The sequence below is a fragment of the Chionomys nivalis genome, chromosome 23 (assembly GCF_950005125.1).
Source record: "Chionomys nivalis chromosome 23, mChiNiv1.1, whole genome shotgun sequence".
NCBI lineage: Eukaryota > Metazoa > Chordata > Mammalia > Rodentia > Cricetidae > Chionomys > Chionomys nivalis.
This window is the reverse complement of record NC_080108.1, coordinates 44,817,009-44,841,971: the sequence shown is the minus strand read 5'-3', so window position 1 is coordinate 44,841,971 and position 24,963 is coordinate 44,817,009. Positions and strand designations below refer to the sequence as shown.

Here is a 24,963-nt window from a genome sequence, read left to right as displayed (position 1 = left end):
GTAGTGGTCTTTATGGCAGTGGTTCTCAGCTGGCAGTGGAGGAGAACATCGGACAGTTAGAAAATGATTTTAGAGTTATCTCCCTAGTTCTTCCTGTGGTCGTCCAGCAGTTTTGAGCCACTGCATTAAAGCAGTTAGTGTGAAATCCAAATAGATAAATGCTAAAGACATTGAAATCTAGTAAGACATTGAAAAATGTTAAAGAAAGAACTTCATGCTTTAAAGAATTTGAAAATCCCTTATATTGTATTCTTTCATTATTGAGTAAACTATACTGAATCATTTGCAGTTTTTTTAAAAAAATAAAATATCGAGTTACTGATGTATGCTGTAACTTCCCATGTTTGGATAGAACGTTTGTAGAGATTGGCAAGAAATGCTCCCCTGGCCTCCTCTCTTTCCTTCTCTCCTTCCCTTCCTTCCTCCTATCCTTGTTTTGAGTCAGGGCCTCTCTCTGTAGCCCAGGCTGGCCTGGAACTTACTGTGTGGCCCAAGATGGTCCTGAACTCATGTGCTGGGGTTTATAGGCATGAGCCACCATGCCCAGATTGACTGTTGCATTTTGAAAACCAATTATGGACATAAACATTTTTAATTCTCCAGATGATGGTGCTGATACTCAGAATGGAACCAAGAAAGAAGATCTTACTGACAAAGAGAAGAAGGAGGAGGAAGAGATGCCTGCACCCGTGTATAAAGTCAAATCAATCCTCGAGAGTTGGGTGTGGGGCAAGCAACCAGGTATTATACTTTCTGACATAAGTGGATCAGGTTTTTGTTTGTTAATGGAATTTTCTAAAATTAAAACCCATATTACAGTAAAATAATGTCTGATATAAAGTATAAGAATAAAATGTATCTGATAAAAATATAACCATTATAACTAATTTTTAAGCACACAGTTCATATTCTGGTACAAAAGTATTACCACCCATATCCATTAAACTGTCCTCTAGCCCTCCAGGCAGCTACACTTCATTCTTCAATAGTACTCCATATAAATAGGCTTAGTCTTTATTCTTCTTATCTAGTTTATTTTGCTTAGTATGTATTTAAATTTATCTATGATGTAGCCTTTCTGGTTTTTCAAGACAGGATTTCTCTGTGTAGCCCTGGCTGTCCTGGAACTCATTCTGTAGATCAGGTTAGCTTTGAGGTCAGAGATCTGCCTGCCTCTACTTTTTGGGTGCTTAAATAATATTTCACTGTTTGTGTTTGTGTGCCTACTTTGATTATGTTCTGCACTAGTTGGTAGACTGTTGGGGTGCTTCTCTCCACCCCTTTTTTGGTAATAATAACCTTTATTTAAAATAACTTTAATCTAGGAAACTCATTGATCCAGACTCTTCTGGATTTTAGTCTTCATTGAGAAGTCAGATATTATTCTATTGGGTCTGCTTTTATATATTTCTTGGACTTTTTCTCTTACAGCTTTTAATGTCCTTTCTTTTTTGTATATGTTTAGTGTTTTGGTTATTATGTGTCAGGGCAGTCTGTTTTCTTGCCCATTCTCTTTGGTTTTCTATATGTTTATTGGACCTTGATAGGGATCACCGTCTTTAGGTTGGGAAAAGTTTCTTCTGTGATTTTGTTGAAAATATTTTCTCTGCCTTTGATCTGAGTTTCTTCTCTTTCTATTATGTTTATTCGTAGATTTTGTCTTTACATAGTGTTCCAGACTTTCTAGATATTTTGTGCCTGAATTTTTTTGAATTTAACTTTTTTCTTTCCTTTTTCTTTTTGCCAGGGTATTTATTTCTTTTATCTTGTCTTCAATGCCTGAGATTCTATCTTTCATCCACTCTGTTGGTGAGGCTTACCTCTGACGTTTTTGTGTGACTTCCTAAATTTTTTAAATTTTAGTTTTACTTTCTTTTGGGATTTTGAGTTGCTGCCAGGTGTGGCCATTGGGAGTCCTGGGTAGGATCTGTTCCTTGGTATTGGGGCCTGATATGAATGCCTGGAGATGAGCTAAAAGGGGAATGAGTGGGTCCACAAGAAGGAAAAAAGCTGGGTCTACCATGAGGTTTGACATAGAATAGAGTTAGAAAGGGTGACCAGGCCCCTTCATGTGGTCTGCTACAGGCTGGGATGAGACTGACGAACTTGCCATGGGGGGAAAGTTAAGATCACCTACTGGGTTCCCAGGCAATGGCGGCCAGTGAGTTCCCAGGTGAGAGTGTCCTTGGGTATTGGAGGCTGACACAAAGGATGAGGCTGGGTGAGAAAGGCTGGGTCCTGCCAGCGTCTGCAGAGTTCCCGGGGAATGGAAGGGGAGGAAAGACACTTGCAGATGGTTTCCTGCAGGGTTGGGGGTGAGACTCCAGTATAAGTTCTTTAAACTTAGTGCTGATCAGTTCTTCTTGATCTTTGTGCTGTGTGTGTGTGTGTGTGTGTGTGTGTGTCTGTCTGTCTATCATGTGTGTCTCTGTGTGTCAGGATCCTTCTGTGTAGAACAGTCTGCTTTGAGCTCATGATCCTCTTTAGTGCTAGGATGATATGATGTCACCACATTTTCTGGTGTGTCTGTAAAAACATAGCACATTGGACGCTGGGAAGATGGCTCTGCTGTTGAAGGAGTACTTCCCCTGATGCTGAGAACCCGAGTTTAGTTAGTTCCCAGCACCCGTGTTTGCTGCTCTACAACTGCCTGTAACTCCAGCTCTATGGCACCTGCTGCCACTGTACCCACATGTGCAAACCCACGCTCAGACATGCAACTTACATATAAGTGCAATTTTTAAAATAGTAAAAGTAGGACATTGCGGCTAATTACAGGCTCAGCTGTTGTTCGGCATTCTGACAGGTCCTACTTGTGACAGTGTTGAGGAGGACATGAGTGCTTCTGCCCGGGGAGCCTCTGCTTCAGTGTTGGAGGAAACAAGGAAGGAAACCACTCCTGTTCAGCTCCCTGTTTCAGGGCCAGAACTGGCTGCTATGATGAAGATTTGAACCAGGGTCATGAGAGGCGTGGACTGGAAGTGGGGTGACCAAGTACTCAGAGCTTTCATTAACATCTTAGCACATCTAACACCAAACAGTGGAAGTTGGAATAGGTGGCTATCTGAACTCAGGACTTACAAGATTAATAGGTGACTTATTGATTTCTGAGCAATAAAATAGAGGCAAAAGACATGAGGACAATATTTTCCTTCCCGTGATGTCACATAGATTTTCTCAGACACACTGCTAAGCATGGGTTTGGTCTCCGTATTCTTAGAAATTAAATTGTCTGAGATCAGGTAATGGCACCCTGTCAATACCTTTCTCTCTTGGGATACTTGACAGAATATTGCTAAAAGGCCTAGTGATTGAGGTCATTGGAAAGGCCACTTTGATTGCTGGGACACTCACTATGCTTTGCTCAGAGAATCCCTTAGTTGACAGAATTCTTTTCTTTAATAAAGGAACATGAGCTTGTGATTTCATGGCATTTAAAAATGATATGATTGCCAGGCAGTTGTGGTGCATGCCTTTAATTCCAGCACTTGTGAGGGAGAGGCAGGCAAATCTCTGTGTTCAGGACCAGCTTGGTCTACAGAGTGAGTTCCAGGACAGCCAGGGCAGTTACACAGAGAAACCCTGTCTTAATCCTCCCACCCCACCCCACACAAAGTAAAAACAATGATAGAATCTATACATTTTTTTAGTTATATTTGGGTCAGGAGGAGGCTGAATGAAAATCTCTGTACAGAATCAATACAGGAACCATGGTGGGTCCAGAACAGGACAGTCACTTTCTTACCTGGTCTTTGGTTTTGCTGTTTCAGGATGGGCCTCCGCCAGGCTTAGGCCGTGTAATTGGTGAGCTGGGAGAGGATGGCTGGATCAGGGTCCAGTGGGACACGGGCAGCACTAACTCATACAGGATGGGTAAAGAAGGAAAGTATGACCTCAAGCTGGTGGAGTTGCCAGTGTCATCACAGCCCTCTGCAGAGGATTCAGACACAGAAGATGACTCAGGTGGGTGACTCACAGAATCCTTTAGGTCAGGGTAGCGTGGCAGATTGTTCATGAGTTGGGTGGCTGTCCTTTCCCTCTGCAGAGTTAGAAGTGGTCAGAATGCATTGGAAGACATTGCTCTGCTTGCCCCTTAAACACATGATTCTGGTATAGATGGGTAAAGGGGCTCGGTCCAGTAGCCTGGACAGACTGACGCATCTTCACCTTTATTTTGTGCTTCCTGATGCCCTTCCAGAGTGGGGTGGAAGATAGAGTGCAACATGCTTGTTAAATTGGATCTTAACGTCTTTTTATTTGTTTTTATATGTGTGTTTGTGTGTCTTACTTGTATGTGATAAGTTAGGGGACAATTTGTTGGGGTCACTGGTGGCAGGTATCTCTACCTGCTGAACCTTGAAACAGTAACAACAACAAACCTATTTATGTACTTATTTTGTTTGAGGACGCTTTGTTTCTTCCTCCACCAGCTTCAAGGTATGGCCCTGTTGTAAGGAGAGTGGGTCGCTTGTTTGTCCCGGCCACCTGGCTAGCTTAACCTGAAATAACCACACAGAAACCGTATTAATTTAAACATTGCTTGGCCATTAGCTCTAACTTTTTATTGACTAACTCTTACATATTAGTTTAACCCATCTCCATTAATCTGTGTTTTGCCACATGACTGTGGCTTACTGGCAAGATTCTAACCAGCGTCCATCTCAAGCAGAGAATCCATGACTTCTCTCACTCTGCCCTTCTTCCCAGCATTCAGTTCTATCTTTTCCTCCTACCTAAGTTCTGCCCTATCAGGCCCAAAGCAGTTTCTTTATTCATTAACCAATGAAAGCAACACATGAACAGAAGAACCTCCTACACCATGGCCCCACCTGCTTCCTTTAAGTTCTTCCCTATTCCTTGATAGTTGGAGGGTGTGCTAAGAAGAGAGCTCCTGGCGTCGAATGTGAGAGAATCTGTCCCATAAACTGCAGTGGGCTCAGAGCGTGCACATTTAGTCTAAGATGACAAGTGCTTATCTTGTGGGTGGGTGTTGGCTATACTGTCAGAGCATCTGAGCTATAGTGTGTGGCTGTGGACCACTTGTAGCCCCTTCTTCTTCCCAGCTGTATGGGAGTATTTGTCATTGTGGAGTGAGCCAGGGAAGAGGTGGCTGTGTGACAGAGCCGTGGCCTCCTTGTCCCACAGCTGGACTGACTGGCCATGCACGTGGCTGCTCAGGGGATGCTGCTGCTTTGTCTTTGCTCCCATTGTAGTTCCTAGACATTTGATAACTTGTCGTTTTTGTTTGGTTGGTTTTGATTTTTTGAGACAGGCCTTCTCTGTGTAACAGCCTTGGCTGTCCTGGAACTTGCTCTGTAGATCTCGAACTCACAGAGATCCACCTGCCTCTGCCTCCCAAGTGCTGGGGTTAGAGGCGTGCGCCACCACTGCCTGGTGATAAGTTTTCTTTTTCAAGATACAAAACTTTGGAATCATTTTATTGCTTATATAGTAAGGTTGCTTAAACACAATATTACTCTGAAATCTCATTTTCTAGGGTGGGGTAGATAGCTCACTTCGTAAAGTGATTATTCTTATGTAAACATGAGGACCTGAATTTGATCTCCAGCAAAAGGTTGGCATGGTAACATGCATGCTTGTAATCCCAACTCTGGTTGGTGTAGATCTATTGGCCAGACTTGTAAACTTAATCAGCAAGTCACAAGTTTCTGTGAAAGCCCTGTCTTTACAAACAAAATGGATGTTACCTGAAAAAAAGACACTGGAGGTTTTCCTCTAGCTTCCACACTCTCTCTGCACCTGCACCTCCTCCTCCTAAATCTCATTTTCTTTGAGGAAGATGGTAGCAAAAATGGTCAGGTAGCCAGTGGCAGTGGCAGGAGGCTTAGACAGGAGAATCTCTTGGACCCAGGGACTTGACTTAGACTGGGTAATATTGTGAGAGTCTCTTGGGGAAAAAAAAGAAAGGAGAAAGAGAATAAATTTTAAGTTTCCTTTTTTATTGTGAAGGTCTGTTTCATTTTCTAGCATTAAAAAGAAGTTTGTTAGATCTCTGTATCTTCTTAATTTTTCTGTGAACCTAAAACTATTCTAAACTTTGTTCAGTTTTTGTAAAGAAAAACAGAGTGTGGTATTAAGTACCTTAAATGACACCTCCAGATGATTTTATTCAGGACGGCTGTTTCTTGTTTCCACTGTCCTTTTCAGAAGCTGAACCAGGAGACAGGAGCATCCACCCCACAGCGATGATGCTGACCAGCATTATTAACTTACTGCAGACTCTGTGTCTGTCCGTCGGTGTCCACGCTGATGTCATGCAGAGCGAGGCCACCAAGACTTTGTGTGGACGGCTGAGAATGGAGGTGGAAAGCGGAACAACAGATGAGCTATGTATGACATGAGTCAGTGTGAGAAAGCCTCAGTGTGCATGCGTGTGTGTGAACCTCTCGTGTCTGTATGTCTGGGGGCCAGTCTGGGGGTGAGACTGTGAGTCAGGTGTGTGTAGTGAGGCCCCTGTGACTGCTGGACCTCAGCATTATAGACATGATGTAGCAAACAACAGAAAATTTCACTAGGGCTGCTTCCTTCTGAGGCTACCAGAGAGAATGTGTTCCAGGCTTCTCTAATACTGGTTTGCTTGACAGTTCTTGACTTGTAGGCATGTGAACATAGTCTTTGTCTTCTTGTTTACACTCTCCTCTGCATGTGTGTGTTTGTGTGCACGTGCTTCAGATTTCCTCTTTACAGGGCTACCAGTGGACCTCACCCGGTCTATTTACATCTTCCCCTTGTGAGATGCTAGAGTCAAGGCTAGCACTGAATGAGGGCGGGCATGGGATGGGGGAGGTGTATGTGTGAGGACTACTCAGCCTCTAGTGCTGCTCCCTTAGAGCTCTGGAGACCAGGGATCCTCACGGCAGGCTCTCAGCAGAGCCCTGCTCCTTCCCTTTGCCTTTTCTTTGGACATCTTGTGCTGCAGACTTCACTGCTGGTCTCCTTGTCTTCTGTGCACTCTGCACTACTTATGTCCTTCTCTTGTGGAAATCTTTATTTGCTTTGGGCCCAGCCCCTTCCTGCATGTTATCTCAGTCTTTAATATTAATCCTCAGAGACCTTATTTTCAACTAGGGTCAAATGCTGGTGTTCTGACTGAGTACCAGTGTAAAAACAGCAAATATCACTTGAACTTGGGTGGATGTTTCTGGTTGCCTGAAAGTATGTATGACTGTCAAAGGAATTTGGAGCATGTGTAGCTGTTAGCATGCTTGTGAGTGTGAATGCACACAGATGTGTTTGGATACATTTCTGATGCGTGCGTTAGCTCTGTGTGAGTAAATGCTAGTGTGAGACAGAGTTTGTTTGCCACCGCTGAGCGTGTCAGTCAGAATTCTCTAGAGAAACAGAACTGACAAAATGAATCTATCAGTGTGAAAACAGGGTTATTAGAGTGGCCTACAGACTATGGTCCAGCTATTTCAACAGACAGACCAAGCATCTAGTGGTTGTTTGGTTCACAAGGCTGACTGTCTGTACTGGCCTTCAGTGTATGCCAGAACCACAAAGAAGTAGGGTCTAATGCCCATGAGGGCAAGAACTTCAGTGAGAGAGAGGAGCGTGAAAGAACAGACGCTTCCTCCTTCCATGTCCTGTAAGTAGGCTCCACACCAGAAGGTGTGGCCCAGATTTACGAAGTGTCTTCCGACTTCAAATAATTCCATCAAGAAAAATTCCTGCCGGGCGGTGGTGGCGCACGCCTTTAATCCCAGCACTCGGGAGGCAGAGGCAGGCGGATCTCTGTGAGTTCGAGACCAGCCTGGTCTACAAGAGCTAGTTCCAGGACAGGCTCCAAAACCACAGAGAAACCCTGTCTCGAAAAACAAAAAAAAAAAAAAAAGAAAAGAAAAATTCCTCACAGCTGTACCTAGCATCTCTGCTTTTAGTTAATTCCAGGTCGTCGGTTAGCAACCAATAATAGAATCACACTGAATGAGTGATCTTGTGTTGGAAGCATGAAGTTATGTGTATTTGAGTGTTTCAGTGTGGTTGTGTGAGTATGTATGTACGGGAAGGTCTGTGGACAAGTAGCTGCGTCAGATGTAGTGGGAATGTGCTTGTGTGTGTCCCACTTGTGTGGTTGCAAGTGTGTGAGAGTGTCTGTTCCTGACTGTGAGTGCAAAACCAAGTATCGGGAATGAGCATGCATGAGTGTCCGTGCCAGTGAGAGTGAGGGCGTGTGGGTGTGGGCTGGGGGGTAAACATAGGCACAGATGGCTGTGATAATATGGGAGCAGGTGTTGAGTGTTAGCTGAGCACATGCATGCTATCAGTGTTGCTGTTGTGAACGAACATAGAGCAAAGGTCAGACTTTTGAGTGTGTCACTGGGAGGAGGCTTGTTTGTTGATAGAGGGAGAAAGTGAGCACATATATGTGCATAGGTGGATGAGTGCAAATGGATGTGTATGCGTATTTTAGCATGAGTGATTGTCTAAGCATATGTCTTCTGTGTAAATAGGAGGGATGTGTGCAAAGTGTGTCCTTTGCTTCTGTATGCAGTGTATGATTGTGAGTCTACTAGTGATTGCAGTAGTAGTAAAGGTGAGAGCTTGTGTGAGTGACTGTGGCAGACAATATTTGAATATGTCTCAGAAATTTGGAGTTAGTGTCTAACTATATATGTGAATGTTAGTATGTGAGCTTGTGTCTTAGCTAAGACATGGGTCTTAGTGAGCTCGGAGGGCAGGAATGCAGTATGGGCTGGGGGAATTGAGTTGCTGCTGCCGCTGCTGTTGCCATGGGAACTCAGACCACAGGCTTCACATCCTAACTTGAGAGAATAGAAAGGCGGACATGTTCTTTGGACACTGGGAAGTCAGGAGGAGTAGAAAACCTCGTTCTCGTGGGCATATTAGAATGTCCCTCTAATCCAGTCACTGGAGAAGTAGAGGTAGGATCATGTGTTCTGGCTACATAAGAAAAAAACAAAGTAAACTTGGATTGGGCATTTTATGATGTCAGTCAAAATTGTGGGGACATTTAAGGCACATGAGATTAAGAAGTATAATAGCTGCACACTGTAAATTACTGCTGTTAGAAGTGTAGAAACAGGGTAAGTAGGTTAACTAGTCTGATCGCATGCATTTGAAAGGGTTAAAATGATGCCATGAAATGTTTTTTGAGCCAACTTAAAGCCTTTCTCCACTCCTGTCTGAGTCCCCTTGTAAGGCAGCTTATTGCCCAAAATGAATTGGTAGGTAATTTAACTGTGAGGGTTGTGCTCACGCTTGGTTTCTGGACTCTTGGTTCAAGCGTGCCCTGTCTCCTCTGGCAGCTCCTCCAGACAGACTGGTGTGCAGGGAGCAGCACCGGAGCTGGTGTACACTGGGCTTCGTCCGGAGCATCGCACTTAGCCCACAGGCCTGTGGGGCCCTCAGCTCCCCAAAGTGGATCACGCTGCTCATGAAGATTGTGGAGGGGCATGCGCCCTTCACTGCCGCCTCCCTGCAGAGGCAGGTAATGTGCTGCTAGCCAAACCCAGCTCACTGAGGGCAGTCCTGAGTGAAGCTAGACCTGGCAACCATGCTTCTTCATGGAGAAAATAGCCACAGGTGCAACAGGAACCTCCTGGCCTTGGCTGCTGAGGGTCTTGATTACTTCAGTCCCTTCAGTTGCTAAATAAGCTTCTTCGTCTTTTCTCAGTTGTTCTCGTCTGCCCATGAAAACAGTAGCACGGTTGCCAGGAGTTAAGTTTAAAGAACAGTTTCACTTCAATTCATGCATTTTGAATTCCTGGTAGTCTTTCCTGTTAACCGTCTGATTAATCATGAATGTCAAAGTTGCAGATGGTTAATTTCATTAAGGGATAAAGAAAAGAGAAGGTAACGCTGTCTGATATCATTTTGTGTTGTGTTTGAGCAGATCTTAGCTGTCCGTTTACTACAAGCAGTTCTTCCGTCATGGGACAAGACGGAAAGGGCACGGGACATGAAGTGTCTGGTGGAAAAGCTGTTTGGCTTCCTGGGCAGCTTGCTCACTACTTGTTCTTCTGATGTCCCATTCCTTAGAGGTGAGTGGCGGTGCGTGTCCTTGGTGCCCCTGTTTAGTGAGTGCTGTGCAACTTGGTTTTCTCTCTGCTTCAGAATCCACATTGAGGAAGCGGAGGGCACGACCGCAGGCTTCCTTGACTGCCACTCACAGCAGCACTCTGGCTGAGGAGGTGGTGGGGCTGCTCCGCACTCTGCACTCGCTCACCCAGTGGAACGGCCTCATCAACAAATACATTAACTCCCAGCTCTGCTCCGTCACACACAGCTGCTCTGGGAAGACTCCAGAAAGGGTGTGTTCCAGGTTTCCAGCAGTGTGCTGGGATCCTAGCGGTCAAGTTATCTTTAAACACGAAGCATTTTTATTTCATGTTTACTTAAGGGCATTTTGATGGAAATAACTATTAAAGAAATTAACAATTCAGATAGGCATGGTGTATGCCTGTAGGTTGAGGCAGATGGTTTGCCTGAGCTCACAAGTCTGGGACAATGTAGTGATGCTCCTAAAGTGAATTTATACATAGTGAATGAGATAAAGGACTTGAGTTTAGCTACACTTCACACTCGCTGTCTCCCTTCTAGGCCCTGCTGGAGGACTACTTCCCAGACTCTGAGAACCTGGAAGTGGGGGGCCTCAGGGCAGTGCTGGCTGTGATTGGAGGGATCGATGGCCGGCTGCGCCTGGGAAGCCAGGTCATGCATGATGAGTTTGGAGAGGGCACAGTGACTCGCATCACCCCGAAGGGCAGAATCACTGTGCAGTTCTGTGACATGCGCATGTGCCGAGTTTGCCCGTTGAATCAGCTCAAACCGGTATGTAGCTTGGTGGAGCTCTCGAGTGTTAGGGGTGGCACTGAAACTGGTGTGTATGTCAGAACCTGTACTTTATGTTGTCTTCTAGGAAGCTGTCTGTGTGAGTCAGGAGTTCACGTAGCTTTCCTTCTGCGCTAGCTTGTGCTTCTAGGAAAGGCCCGTCTCAGGGAGCATACAGCCAGGGACTTTTAGACATAAAAAGAGATTGACATTCTATAAGGTAATTTTAAGTATTTAAAATAAGAGTTTCTAAAATGTATTTTTATTGAATAATTTGGCTTCTAAAAATGATTTTTTAAAATAATAATCTTTAGTTAGAAAAATGCTTTTAATCTTGATTTTAATCGTGGGGAATGCCATAGCTTAGCTAGCTGCTGTAACCCAAGTGCCCATGCCTTAGGACAGTAGAGAAGGTTATATAATTCTATGTAACCCAAGTGCCCATGCCCTAGCACAGTAGAGAAGGTTATATAATTCTATGTAACCTAAGTGTCCGTGCCTTAGGATAGTAGAAAAGGTTATATAATTCTATATAACCCAAGTGCCCGTTCCTTAGGATAGTAGAAAAGGTTATATAATTCTATATAACCCAAGTGCCCGTGCCTTAGGACAGTAGAGAAGGTTATATAATTCTATGTAACCCACGTGCAATTTGACTATGTTTTTTTTTTTTTTGGTTTTTTCGAGACAGGGTTTCTCTGTGGTTTTGGAGCCTGTCCTGGAACTAGCTCTGTAGACCAGGCTGGTCTCGAACTCACAGAGATCCGCCTGCCTCTGCCTCCCGAGTGCTGGGATTAAAGGCGTGCGCCACCACCGCCCGGCTAAAGATTTTTTTTTTTTTTTGGTTTTTCGAGACAGGGTTTCTTCATCAGCAACTCTTTGAAGGATTTTGTGCCCTTTCTTCAGCTCCCTGCTGTGGCCTTTAGCCTAAACAACCTGCCTTTCATGGAGCCTATGCTTTCTGTCTGGGCTGAGTTGGTGAACCTTGCTGGAAGCAAATTGGAAAAGCACAAAACAAAGAAATCAGCAAAACAGGCCTTTGCAGGTCAGTGCATAGTGTTCCACGGTAAAATAATCTGAACTGGCATTGCTTGTCGTTTTATCAGAGTGGGTTTGTGTGACTGTTGGAGCCTTGGAGTTCACGTAGCACTTGTGGGCTATAGTTAGGAAAATAAAGTACCTTTTAGGTTTGCCGTTGACTTCAGATGTGGAACCCCATCACTTTGAACTGCCAGCACCTATTCTTAGCAGACTTTTAGGATATCGGGTTTGTTTCTCTGCTCATGACATTCTCAGGGTCAGCCCTAAAGAACTTTGTCTTTGGATTCTCTTGACTTTGTCTCTAACTGTGGTGGGCAGCTAGCTTCCTTAAAACCTTTCCTCCCTTTGGGTCTGGGTAACCACTCTTGGGATTTTCCTCTTCCTGCCCTTTGGTTATGCTCGGAGTTTGTTTCTGTTTCTCTTGCTCTTTATACCATTGAAATCTTGTGGTTTCCCTCGTAACCCCATCTCATTCTGTCTCCTCTTTGAACATACTCTCCCTGTTTACTCACCGTATTTGTTGTTGCTCCAACGTCTGTGATGGTAAACACCTTTAATTTTGAGTCTGCAGTTCACAGCTCTGAGTGGACGGCCTGTGAATATAGCAGCCCTTTGTCTCAAATTCAGTCTGTGTTCTCCCAATTGTCTCCGTTTTTGTTCATCATAGTGAACAAACTGGTCTGCCCGCTGGTCCAAGTTTAGTGCTCAAGGACTCATCTAATTTCATTTTCTCAACCTACACTTGCCGTGCTGTCCCTAAGGCCTCCTACATCCCCTGCTTAGGAAAGTTGCTTCTCTCCTGCATAGGCTATTTTGTGGTCCTTGGTCTGCTGTCAGACACATGTGGCACGGCTTCCTATCACTGCATCAGAGAGCTCATCCTAGGGAAATGACTTCAGTTAAAGTAGATGCTTTTGACAAAATTCCTCCTAGGAATATTGCAAGAAAATATGAAAATGTTTTATTTGTGTCTGGTTGAAATTTCAGTAATTTGGGAAACATTTAATGATAGCAGGAAATGCTTACATGGTTCTAGCCTTCAGTTCAATGCATTAAGATAGATACCTAGGGCGCCGAAGGAAGGAGACCTAGGGGTCAGAGGTCACAGTTGTTGGTAATCGGTTCATTCCTGAAAGCCACACCATTGCTTTCCCATTGTAGCGATGGCACGCATTGTGAACATGAGCTGGATATCTGGTTCTGACTGGTTCTTTTGTTCCATAGGACAAGTAGACTTGGACCTGCTACGCAGCCAGCAGCTGAAGCTGTACATCCTGAAAGCAGGGCGGGCGCTGCTTTCCCACCAAGACAAACTAAGACAGTATCTACTGTCTCAGCCCGGGACTCTACATGCAGGTATCTTCTTAACAGGGAGTTTTACGTAGATGTGACAGATACTCTAGTGGAAACATGTACAAGGAGCATGAATTAGCAGTTGATAAAAGGAGAGCGCGTGCCTGGTGTGTGGGCTGGCTGCGCTGCAGATGCAGTTGTCAGCTATGAGACCTGTGTGTCTGAGGACTGATGCCTGGCTGTGTACAGTGCAGGCAGGCCAGCACACTACCTTCAGTAGAGGTGGGTTGGCTGTTGAGAAGTAGGATATACAGATTTTGTTTTCAAATTCAGATGATGGAGCAGCTGCATCCCCTGACCTCGGGGACATGTCACCTGAAGGGCCACAGCCTCCGATGATCCTCCTGCAGCAGTTATTGTCCTCAGCCACCCAGCCATCTCCTGTGAAAGCCATATTTGATAAACAGGAACTTGAGGTACACTTGTCTAACCTTGATAGCTGTAACTCAGTATGGTTAACTGTGAATGACTGACTGACTAGCTCTAACTGAAGCAGTCCCCTTCCCTAACGTGCTTTATTAATTCATTTTGAGATGCACTCGTAAATCTGTACTCTGCAGTGCAGCTCATGGAAGATGCTCAGATGGTCGAGGGCCCTTCTCCTAACCTTCCTTGTTTGCCTAGGCTGCTGCCTTGGCCCTCTGTCAGTGCTTGGCTGTGGAACCCACACCCCCTTCCAGTGCAGGCTGTGAAGACTGCAGCTCCAGTGAGGCCACCACCCCAGTCTCTGTACAACACATCCATCTTGCCAGGGCGAAAAAGCGCAGGCAGTCGCCAGCGCCTGCTCTGCCTATTGTGTGCAGCTCATGGAGATGGGATTTCCTAGGAAGAATATAGAGTTTGCTCTGAAGTCGCTCTCCGGCACATCTGGGAATGCATCTGGTTTGCCTGGTATAATTTTTCCCTGTATATGCTTGCTTGTTTTTTGGGTTTGAAGTACAGTGCTATTGGTCTTGAAGGTAGCTGAGTGTTTTTGCTCTTAGGTGTGGAAGCCTTGGTTGGGTGGCTACTAGACCACTCTGATGTCCAGGTTACAGAGTTCTCGGATGCGGACACAGTATCTGACGAGTATTCAGACGAGGAGGTGGTGGAAGATGTGGACGATACCCCATACCCTGTGGTCAGTGGTTCCACGTATCCTACCAGTCTTACACGATGATTCTGTGTTACTTTTCTCCATCCCTCAAAAGAGCCAGTGCATGCCCTGTGGCTAGTTGTGCAAGCTTTACCCACAGCTCTGCTATGTAGAGAACAAAGTTGTCTTTTGCCGCTGAGATAATGATTGGTTTTCCTCTATTAAATTCCTCTTAGTTTTAGAAGCCAATGAGAACAATTGAGTGCTGTTGGGTAGAAGACACTGGACAGCCGTGTCTGTTGTGGTCACAGTTACTCTGCAGACTGAAAGAAGGAGGATTGATTGAGCTGAGAGTTCAAAGCTGTTCCTGGCAGTATCATTAGACATTGTCTGGCTAAAATACAAATAAATATGCTGAACCCTCCATAGTAAGAGGATCATGAGTTCAAGGATGGTTTTAGACTAGCCTTGGAAGTATACCAATACTCTGTTTTTAAAAGTCAAAAATACGTGCCATAGTGCTGCATGCTTGTAATACTACTTTGGAAACTGAGGCAGAAGGATCAGGAGTCAGAAACTAGCCTGGGATGCATACTGACAGCCCGTGTAAAGACAACCATTTAAATACGCAATCATATTTTGTGTGATATAGTGATTTTTTTATTTGAAACAATTGTTTTATAAAATTCATTTTTAAAAGCTCTGGAAAGTTTTGTTTATTGCAAACTGTTAAGATTCATTTTGCCTAGAATTATGGCTAAGAGGTTAAAAGCACTTGTTGCTTTTACAGAAGACCTGTGTTCAATTCTCAGCACCCACATGATGGCCTACAACCATCTGTAACTTCATCTGTCCTCTGTGATGCCAGGCATGCTTGTAGTGTACATACATCTATGCAGCCAAAACACTAATATAATATATTTAAAATTTTTTACAAAACTTTATTTTACATACTGTGCTATTGCTGATAAGGTAGGAAGATTTTTATAATGAAAGTACAGTATTGTCTACTGCATTTGTTTATATTATGGATTTCAGTACTTTTGTTTGTTTTTGTTTTTGTCAATAGGGTCTCATTGTGTAACTAACTGGCCTGGAATTTACTATGTAGGCCAGAATGACCTCAAATTTCTAGAGATCCATCTGTCTCTGCCTCCTGGGATTAAAGGTGTGTGCCACCATGCCCAGCTGACAGTCTTTCTTATGTGTCTTTTTCAATTTGTTTATGTGTTTATGTCACTTAGGCTGCTGGTGCTGTTGTGACTGAGAGCCAGACTTACAAGAAGCGTGCTGACTTCCTGAGTAACGATGACTACGCTGTGTATGTGAGAGAGAACGTTCAGGTGGGCCTTGTTCGTCTTTCATCTGCTTGAGCACCGCCCATATGCTGGCGCACAGGCCAGCCTGATGGAGGCAGCTCCTCAACGTTCTGTCTTCTTTGGTGACTCTAATTTGTGTCAAGTTGACAAACTAACCAGCGCAATATTTTTAGCTTATTTCTGGGTCCTAAATAAAATCTTTACATTGTATCTTCTGTCTAGGTGTACTTTACTGCACTTTGCATTTCAATTTCAGGTGGGAATGATGGTTCGATGCTGTCGAGCATATGAAGAAGTGTGTGAAGGTGATGTGGGCAAAGTCATCAAGCTGGACAGAGATGGATTGCATGACCTCAATGTGCAGTGTGATTGGCAGCAGAAAGGGGGTACTTAGTGGGTTAGCTATATTCACGTTGAACTCATAGGTGAGCACACTCCTTTTTAACACATTTTATTTCTTAGAGACACGGTTCCCAGAAAGTTAGCACTAATCATAGTGTGTTTGCCAAGAACTCCTTAGGTTATCCCCCACCGAATTCTTCTTCTCACATCAAGATTGGTGATAAAGTACGGGTCAAAGCTTCTGTAACCACACCAAAATACAAGTGGGGATCCGTTACTCATCAAAGTGTGGGGCTCGTGAAAGGTAACAGCCAACAGAATGCTTTGTTACAGACTATAGTTTCCCTTATTACTGTGTGCATTAACATTTCTTTTTACCATGCTATAAAAGTTTGATTAATATGTCTGAGAAATACAGTAAAGGCCAGGAATAAACAGACATAAAAATAGCCAGGTTAGGGGAGCAGTTGGAAATTTTAATTAAAAAAGAATAAAAAAAAAAAATAGCCAGGTTAAACAGACGAGTGCCACCATTACTTTATGTTGCTTTCCCAGGGCTTGGCCATCGTTAGAACTTCCCAGGTCGCGCAAGAACAAATGACTTCTTTTATATTTTAATTTTTATTATAAGTATTTTTCTTTACTTAAAGGATTATTTAGTCAGGCGGTGGTGGCGCACGCCTTTAATCCCAGCACTTGGGAGGCAGAGGCAGGCAGATCTCTGTGAGTTCGAGGCCAACCTGGTCAACAAGAACAGGTTCCAAAGCTACAGAGAAACCCTATCAGTTTTTTTTTTTTTTTTTTGTTTTGTTTGTTTTTTTTTGAGACAGGGTTTCTTTGTAGCTTTGGAGCCTGTCCTGGAACTAGCTCTTGTAGACCAGGCTGGCTTTGAACTCATAGAAATCCACCTTCCTCTGCCTCCCAAGTGTTGGGATTAAAGACATACACCACCACTGCCCAGCTGCTTAAAAGATTCTTGTGTATCAAAACAAAAATATGTTTAAAAAAGCATTTATGGCTGCTAAATCAGTGTTTTGACAGAAGATTGTTCTTAAAGGATGGAAAGTTTTAGCATTGTTAATGTGGTTTATTTCCTAATATATGAAGGGACTAAGTTCAGTTTTTGACCTTTATAATTAAAAACTCGTTAGTATGGAGATTATAAGCACAAATAGAAGATACGAGCATCTGTACCTTCTCATCGGTGCAGCCACAGAGAACTCACTCTTGCTCTGCTGGAGCTGGCTGATGACTAAGTGCCGTCTCATTGCTAAGGAGCGTTCTTTAAGGAATGGGAATGCCTACAGCACTTACCACAGAGCTGCAGTGTTGAGCTTAGGTTTATGTTGACTGTAAAGTTGTCTCAGGTAGTTTCTGTCCTGTGCTAGCTGTCTCTACTATGTATTTCCAAAACCATCTGTCCATCCAAACAGACATTAGCATTTAACTCCCTCATCTTGTCTTTCCTATTCCTGCTGCCTTAGCTAGGCTTCCTGTGGCTGTGATAAAACACCATGATCAAAGAAGTTTAGGGAAGAAAGGGTTTATTTAATTTTGCAGTTTACAGATTTATAAACTGAGCAGGAACCTGAAGGCAGAAACTAAATCAGAGGCCATAGAAGAGTGCTGTCTGTTTGCTTGCTCCCATCCCAAGACACAAACAGATGCTTGCCCACCCATGTTAATGGCTGCATCATTCACATGGAAAACCAATCTTTTTTTTTTTTTTTTTTTTTTGGTTTTTCGAGACAGGGTTTCTCTGTGGCTTTGGAGCCTGTCCTGGAACTAGCTCTTGTAGACCAGGCTGGTCTCGAACTCACAGAGATCCGCCTGCCTCTGCCTCCCAAGTGCTGGGATTAAAGGCGTGCGCCACCACCGCCCTGCTGGAAAACAAATCTTAAATGGCCATGAATAAATACACAGATAAAAACACTTGATATACATATTCAGTGGAAAGTTGTGACTATCAACTGTGTAAGACACATTCTGATGAAACATTACAGCACAGAAGAACCCTGAAGACAGTGGGGTAAACTGAGCCTTTAATCAGCAGGGTTGGTTTGTCAGATGTTAGTGATCAATTCCTATTTGAGCTCACTTTTATCAACTGTCATTGACATAGGTGTATGTTGAGCTGTAATCTAGTGAACAGAGGACAGAGACACCTCCCAAATGTGACGTCACTTCATAGTTCACTCTTGTCTGTACTTCCTGCTGGGATTTCAAATGCAGCTCGGCTCCTGGAGCTGCTCACAACCCTCTTGGGCCTTTCTGATAGCAATAAAGGGAGCTGTCAGATCCAGGCCGCGTCTCCTCTGCACACTTCCATTTATCCCTAGCCTTCTTTAGTTGCTGGCCTTAATTCTTTTCTATTTCATTATTTCGGTACTTTCAAACAGAGGTTTGTTTACTTTTTTTTCTTTTGTCTTATTCTTTTTTTTTTTTTTTTTTTTTTTTTGGTTTTTCGAGACAGGGTTTCTCTGTGGTTTTGGAGCCTGTCCTGGAACTAGCTCTTGTAGACCAGGCTGGTCTCGAACTCACAGAGATCCGCCTGCCTCTGCCTCCCAAGTGCTGGGATTAAAGGCGCTTTTGTCTTATTCTTTTAGTTGGGAAAGGCTAACTGAATTTCAGAATTCACCATTAATGGATGTGTAAATACAAAGTTGATCTTTAGCGCTGCATTTATAAAAGTATTATTATTATTCTTATTTTTGTAGTCAAGAGACTGATTCTGGGGCATCCTGTATACCACACACACATTCTCCCACTGAACTACTCTCTCAGATCCTAAAAGTCATTCTAATAATATTTTTTTGTGAACTGACACAGGTTGTTTGGAAATACATTGCCCTGTTATTATCTGAGAAGATTTATGTGGAATGAATTACAGCATTATACAGACCTCATTTCTCAAATTGATACAAAGTAATATTGGATAGCTTTTTGAAAGCCATTTTTGGTATTAACTAACGGCTCTTTTTAAATTTAAAGATATTTGAAACTAGCATAGTTAGAAGCACTTTGCTGTGTAGTCCTCTGGTTTCTCAGACATGGGGGCTCTGTCCAGTCCCATAGTGTCTGTCCTCTGTCTGACCATGCAATAGGGCAGTCTGCAGTCTTCTGTGGCCGTTCCGGAAAGCAGCTGAAGCTCTGTCACAGCAGTCAGCCTGGAATGCTGCTAGACAGCTGGTCGCGGATGGTGAAGAGTCTGAATGTGTCGTCCTCTGTGAACCAGGCCTCTCGTCTCATTGATGGCAGTGAGCCCTGTTGGCAATCATCTGGATCCCAAGGGAAGGTAATGTTTGTGGGATGTGTCAGGAAACACTCTGATTTAGAAGGTGGATTTTAGACCTTTGCATTGAACTGAGAACTTTTAGCTTTGCAAATACCCTCTCAGCGCTCATTTTAAATTTCAGGTCATTAAATAATTTTAAACATACAGACTAGTATATTGTGTATTATTGTTAGATTTTTAAACACTGTGAATACAGATTTTATTAAGTGACCAGTTGAGTAACCAATTATTTTATATATTTTCATATGTAAAATGTTAATTCCTATTATACTCCAGGTTACAAGTTTTTCTGGCATACAAATGAGTTTTGGGGATTTCACTAACACTGTTTGTACCTTGTGTGCCAGCAGGGCAGATGTGATGGGAAGGGAAACGTTTTCTGTGACCCAGTCTAGATCCTGGTCAGAAGTCTGTAAATGTACCATTTATGTGACTTGGACTGAGACTGCTCAAATCAGCAAGTGGTGGGAAGGGATGTTCTTTCTTCCAGAGTAGGGGTGAATCGTCACACTATATTTTACATTTAAAACTCAGGTTCAGGCTTCAGTGATATTGTTTTATATTACTTTGTTTATTGGTGTGTGTGTGCGTGTGTGTGTGTGTGTGTGTGTGTGTGTACGCACGTGGAGGTCAGAGCTCGTGGTTTTCTACCATGTAGGTTCCTTGGGGTTGAACGCAGATCATCAGGCTTAGCAGCAAGAGCCTTTGTCTTCCGAGCCATCATGCTAGCGCCTAGTGAAGACTCTTTAGCAGCTAAATATAACTTAAATTTCGGTAACTGAGCATCTATTTTTTTTTTCTTCCCCCTTTAAAAAAAGCATTGGATTCGTTTGGAGATTTTCCCAGATGTTCTTGTTCATAGATTAAAAATGATAGTAGATCCTGCAGACAGTAGCTACATGCCATCCCTGGTCGTGGTGTCAGGTAATTGAATTCGTTTCCTCTAAAAGAAGCCTCTCCTAACGTTTAATAAAGATTGCTTGTTTGATTTCTTTACTTTTCTTTCCCCCCAGGTGGAAGTTCCTTATAACCTAATTGAACTAAAGACTATTAATATCAACCAAACTGACACCACCGTGCCCCTGCTGAATGACTGTGCCGAGGTGAGTTGAGTTGTAGTGACCTGTTTCTTTCTGTGTGATTGTGTGTAGCCCATGGATGGCAGCTATGTGTTCGCACTTAGATGAGTTTTTTTCTTCTTAAATGATTTACGTTCCTTAATACCTTATTTTATACAATTACCTCTGGGAAAGAAACAAAACCAACTTCACTTTTCCCTATTTTTGGTAATAAGCATATGTTCATATTCCTAGTGCTCTCTAAAAAAAGCTTTGATTGGAGTTTTTCTTTCTTTCTCCCTCCCTCCCTCCTTTCTTTTCTCTCTCCCTTCCTTCCTCTCTCTCTCTCTCTCTCTCTCTCTCTCTCTCTCTCTCTCTCTCTCACAGGGTTCTCTGTATAGCCCTGGTTGTCCTAAAACTGGATCTGTAGACCAGGCTGACCTCAAACATACAGAGATCTACCTGCCTGCCTCTGCCTCCAGAGTGCTGGAATTAAATGCATGTGTGACCACCGTCCCTGGCTGAAGTTGCTCTTTACATCCATACATATTTGTCAACACCTAATATCTTTTCCTTAAGGTAGATTTTCTGACAATATTTGTGATATTGAAATTGCTTCTTTGTTGATGTGCCTTTGCTTCAACTGCTGAACCTGTGAAGTAATAATAAAATATCTTGCAGAAAGAATCTGGGTTTGTTGTGTCTCTTGAAAAGTCCGTCTGACAGATTTTCTGTACACATGTAGGATGGTTGTGCCCTCTGCACATGGTCTCTTTGCTGTGCAGAGACTTCAGCTGGCTGTGCCCTCTGCACATGGTCTCTTTGCTGTGTGAGACTTTAGCTTCTAGTCATTCTGCTTCTTAGCTCTGGGGCTCTTAGCTCTACTGTTGGTGTTCTGTGTAGAAAGTTCTCATGTATAGCTATACCAAGTGTTTTCTGTGCATTTCCCTTTAGCCATTTCAGTGTTTCCAGTTGCTCTCCTGTTCACTTTAAGTTGCGTGTAGGGTGAGAGATAAAGATCTCATTCTTCTACAGGTGGGCATATAGCTGTGTCAATCCTCTGTTTACTAAGTTTTTTTTTCGGTGTTTGTTTTTGACATCATTTCTTGAAAAATAGCGGTGTGCATTTATTTCTGAGTTCTCCATTCTGTTCTGTTTGTCAGTGTGTTTGTTTTTGTACCAGGACCATGTGGCTTTTGTCACTGTAGAGTTCAGTAGAATAATTTGAGGTTGTATATTATGATGCATCTGGCAGTGTTCTTTCTGCATAGAATTACTTTGACTACCCAGTTTGTTTTTATATTTCCATATGAGTTTAAGATTTATTTCTACTTCAGTTAATACATCATTGCAGTTTTGAAAAAGCTTATATTGAACCTGTTAATTATTCTTGGTGACAGAGCTGTCTTTATGACATTAGCTCTGCCAAGACAGGAGCCTGGGCGTGTTTTAGTCACCTAGTGTTGTCTTCAGCGTTTGTATACTTACCTTCTGCTGAGAGTTCATTCCTAGATTCTCTCCCTCTTTTAAGAAAATATGGTATACAGGATTTTTTCTTTTGAGTTCCTTTCTTAGCAAGTTTACTATTGTTGTATAAATAAAAGCTATTACTATTTGTGTTATCATTTTGTATACTGCATTTACCAGGTCTTCTAGTTTCCTATTAGACTCACTGTGTCTTAAGTATAGAGTCTTGCCATCTGCACACTAATATTTCAAGTTTTTAATCCCTTTTTATTTCTATCTTGTTGCTATAGCTGAGATGATGAACATCATATTTTATAAGAATGGAGGAAGCAGGTTCTCTTGTCTTGTTCCAATTGTAGAGGAGATGTCAGTTTTCCCCATTTAGTACGGTGTTGACTCTAAGTTTGCCGTATCTAATAGCCAATATTACTATATTGGGGTCTGTTCCATTTATTCCTAATTTCTTCAGGGACTTTTATCTTTAGTTCAACTCTGTAAATTGCCTTCTCTGTATTTATTGAGATGACGATGTGGTTTCTGTTTTTAAGTCTATTAATATGTTATATTATGTTGATTGATTTGCATATATTGAACCAACCTTTCATCTCTGGAAGGAAACCACTTTGATCAAGGCATATAATCTTATTAATGTGATTTCGACTTTAGTTTACAAAGGCGTTTTTATATCTGTTGATAAATAAATTAATCATGGTTCCTTTGGTTTGATATCAAGGTGATAGTGATTTAGTAAGATAAAATTGATACTATACCTTCCCCTTTTGTTTTGTGAAATGTTCATAAATGCTGATGGGTGTCAGATTTCCTTTACATATTTGCTATTACTCATCAGTAAACTCATCCAGTTCTGGGCTTTTCATTGTGAAGGGTTACTTATGTACTGCTTCCACTCTTTTAAAGTTATGAATTTGTTTATATTGTTAACATCCTGTAGATTTAATTCCTGTAGGTCATATGCACTTAGAAATTTTATCTCTTGATTTTCAAACTTGGAACACACATTTTCAAAGTATTCTCTAATGATCTTGTGGGCTTCATTGGTGCCTGTTTTAGTAATTTCTTTTTCAGGTTATCCCATGGGTGATGGAACATTGTACACTTGTTGTAGGAGCTTGAAATTTTCCTTCCCCATTTCTTCAGTGAGTCACTGTTCATTTAAAATGTATTGTTTAGTCTTAAAGTATTTGTGTGTTTTCTAAGGGTCACTGTGGGGTGGGTTTTTCCCATCGCATTCAGGGATTATTTCTGCTCTCTGTCTGCCTGTAACATCAATTTTTAGAGAATGGCAGGATACCTGTTAAATCCACTTTCTCAGTATTTTATAGAATTTGGAGCCCAAAATTCTGGGTATTAAATACTTACCTATAAATTTTTACTTAAAAAAATTAAATAATTGTGTCCTCTTGAATTGTTCTCTTTATTAGCATATAGTGACCCTCTGTGCTTTATCACACCTATCCTATCATCCATCTATCTATCTATCTATCTATCTATCTATCTATCTATCTATCTATCTATCCATCGTGTGTGTGGGTTTGGGTTTGGGTTGATAGATTTCTCACTTTTATTTCATATGAATTCAGCCATGTGGGTTGTCTTCACTTGGGTTTATATTCAGGGGGAAACTGGCTGCAGTAACATTTCTGATGTTTGGACAGTAGTACTAGTATTAGCTGCAGGAGTGAGTTCTGTGTCCCTTACTTGTCCCTATAAGATTTGGAGACAGGGACACTAGCCTCCTGGTTGGGAAGAATGTTGCAAACTCACAGGGATTAAGAGTATCAGTATTTTAAGTAGTCAGTGAAGGAACTGTGGAGAAAAATAGAGTAAGAAGGAAAGTATGTGGGTTAGAGGTTTAAAAAAAGCAGTAGAAAACAATGTATATTAGATTTAGAGAAATGAGACATGGATCTAAGAGCCTTTTCCAACATGATATAAACCACAGCATATTAATCGACTACTTAAGGTACAAAAGTATGAATATGGAAGAATTAAATTCTTAAAATGAAAAAAGATGTATGTGTATAAAATAGGTTGCTAAAATCAAAAGATTACTGATAAAAAGCCATACTGGATAAAAGAGAAGAGGTACTGTGTTCTCAGGAGTGCTTCTGGACCCTGGGAGGGGAGAGTCTGTCCCTGTGTTGTGTGCATCAGGGTCTACCACCAACTCCATGGAGCCCCTGTACCTCCTCCTTGCTGTGACCTGGCTGGGGCTGTCACAGATCTTAGCTTTGTACACGCGCCTGTGCTTCTGCCCCTCTACACCGTCTAGCTTGGCATTTGGTGCTTCTGGCCAGATGCTGTACCATGCTCCGGGTTTTACAGCTCCTTCCCTGAGTCTGATTCACTTGTGTGTGATCCACAATCCCTACTCTTCTTTTCCGGTCAGGCACAGATTTGGCTCAGTCTCTGGCATTCTTTACACTTCTCCACTGCCTGGCTGTGAGATTACCTGTTACTTCTCCAGGCAGTGGTGGGGAAGGAGGATTTTAAGTATTGGAAGCGTTCAGTTTCAGGTTCTTCCACCTCTTTCTAGGGTGTAATTTCCCGAGGTCTAGTTAGCTTGATGTTCTGACTCCAGTTTGAATTTCCAGCAGCTCACACTTGTCTGTCCTGGCAGCTCTCATGCTTTCCCTGGGAGCTAGGAGTCCCTTCAGGGCACTTGCTGGCAAGATTCAGCCCTGACCATGCTCCTTGGTGTGGTCAGATGAACTAACTGGCTTCTTTGGGGGCAGGAAATGAAATCCCACTCTGTCTTCTTCCTGTTTTCTGTAGTTCTTTATGTTATTTCTCCATTTTATTCTTTGATTTCTCCTTTTATCTTGGCCTTCTTCTACCCAGACTGGTGAAATCACAGATGTATTTTGTAACCTACAATCTTCCCAGAATGTCAATGTCAGTGTCTGTCTTCTGAGTCTGAGGTGTCTGTAACTTGTCATTTTCTCATCCAGTATCACAGGTACATTGAGATCGCAATAAAGCAGTGCAGGAGCTCAGGGATCGATTGCAAAATTCACGGTCTCATCCTGCTGGGACGCATCCGGGCTGAGGAGGAGGATTTGGCAGCGGTTCCTTTTCTGGCTTCAGATAACGAGGAGGAGGAGGATGACAAAGGCAGCACTGGGAGGTGAGAGCTTCTTCCTCTGGGACTGGCTGCCTTCTGTCCCATCCCCAGAT

General features: G+C 42.8%; 2 protein-coding genes across 3 annotated transcripts in view; both read left to right on the top strand.

Moving 5' to 3' along the window:
* The first annotated feature begins 610 nt into the window (after positions 1 to 610).
* On the top strand, positions 611 to 13,212 carry LOC130865065 (E3 ubiquitin-protein ligase HERC2-like). Of its 2 annotated transcripts, XR_009056066.1 has the most exons (9): positions 611 to 741; positions 3,771 to 3,963; positions 6,169 to 6,351; positions 9,291 to 9,472; positions 9,878 to 10,025; positions 10,099 to 10,295; positions 10,585 to 10,815; positions 11,670 to 11,860; positions 13,081 to 13,212. XR_009056066.1 is itself a non-coding variant. In XM_057755915.1 (8 exons), the coding sequence occupies exons 1-8, from the start codon at positions 625 to 627 to the stop codon at positions 10,934 to 10,936; spliced, it is 1,284 nt and encodes a 427-aa protein (XP_057611898.1). In that variant the 5' UTR covers positions 611 to 624; the 3' UTR covers positions 10,937 to 10,996. The 2 variants fall into 2 exon arrangements, 1 of the variants encoding a protein (XP_057611898.1); XM_057755915.1 differs by lacking the exons at positions 11,670 to 11,860; positions 13,081 to 13,212 and adding an exon at positions 10,904 to 10,996.
* LOC130865163 (E3 ubiquitin-protein ligase HERC2-like) overlaps positions 13,020 to 24,963 on the top strand; it is a 68,093-nt gene continuing 56,149 nt past the window's right edge. Inside the window, exons 1-11 of the mRNA XM_057756038.1 lie at positions 13,020 to 13,212; positions 13,483 to 13,625; positions 13,834 to 13,915; positions 14,193 to 14,329; positions 15,529 to 15,627; positions 15,860 to 15,961; positions 16,066 to 16,249; positions 19,050 to 19,240; positions 20,120 to 20,164; positions 20,254 to 20,343; positions 24,738 to 24,913. Of these exons, the coding sequence (XP_057612021.1) occupies positions 13,020 to 13,212; positions 13,483 to 13,625; positions 13,834 to 13,915; positions 14,193 to 14,329; positions 15,529 to 15,627; positions 15,860 to 15,961; positions 16,066 to 16,249; positions 19,050 to 19,240; positions 20,120 to 20,164; positions 20,254 to 20,343; positions 24,738 to 24,913 (1,442 nt within the window). The remainder of the gene's footprint in view (positions 13,213 to 13,482; positions 13,626 to 13,833; positions 13,916 to 14,192; positions 14,330 to 15,528; positions 15,628 to 15,859; positions 15,962 to 16,065; positions 16,250 to 19,049; positions 19,241 to 20,119; positions 20,165 to 20,253; positions 20,344 to 24,737; positions 24,914 to 24,963) is intronic.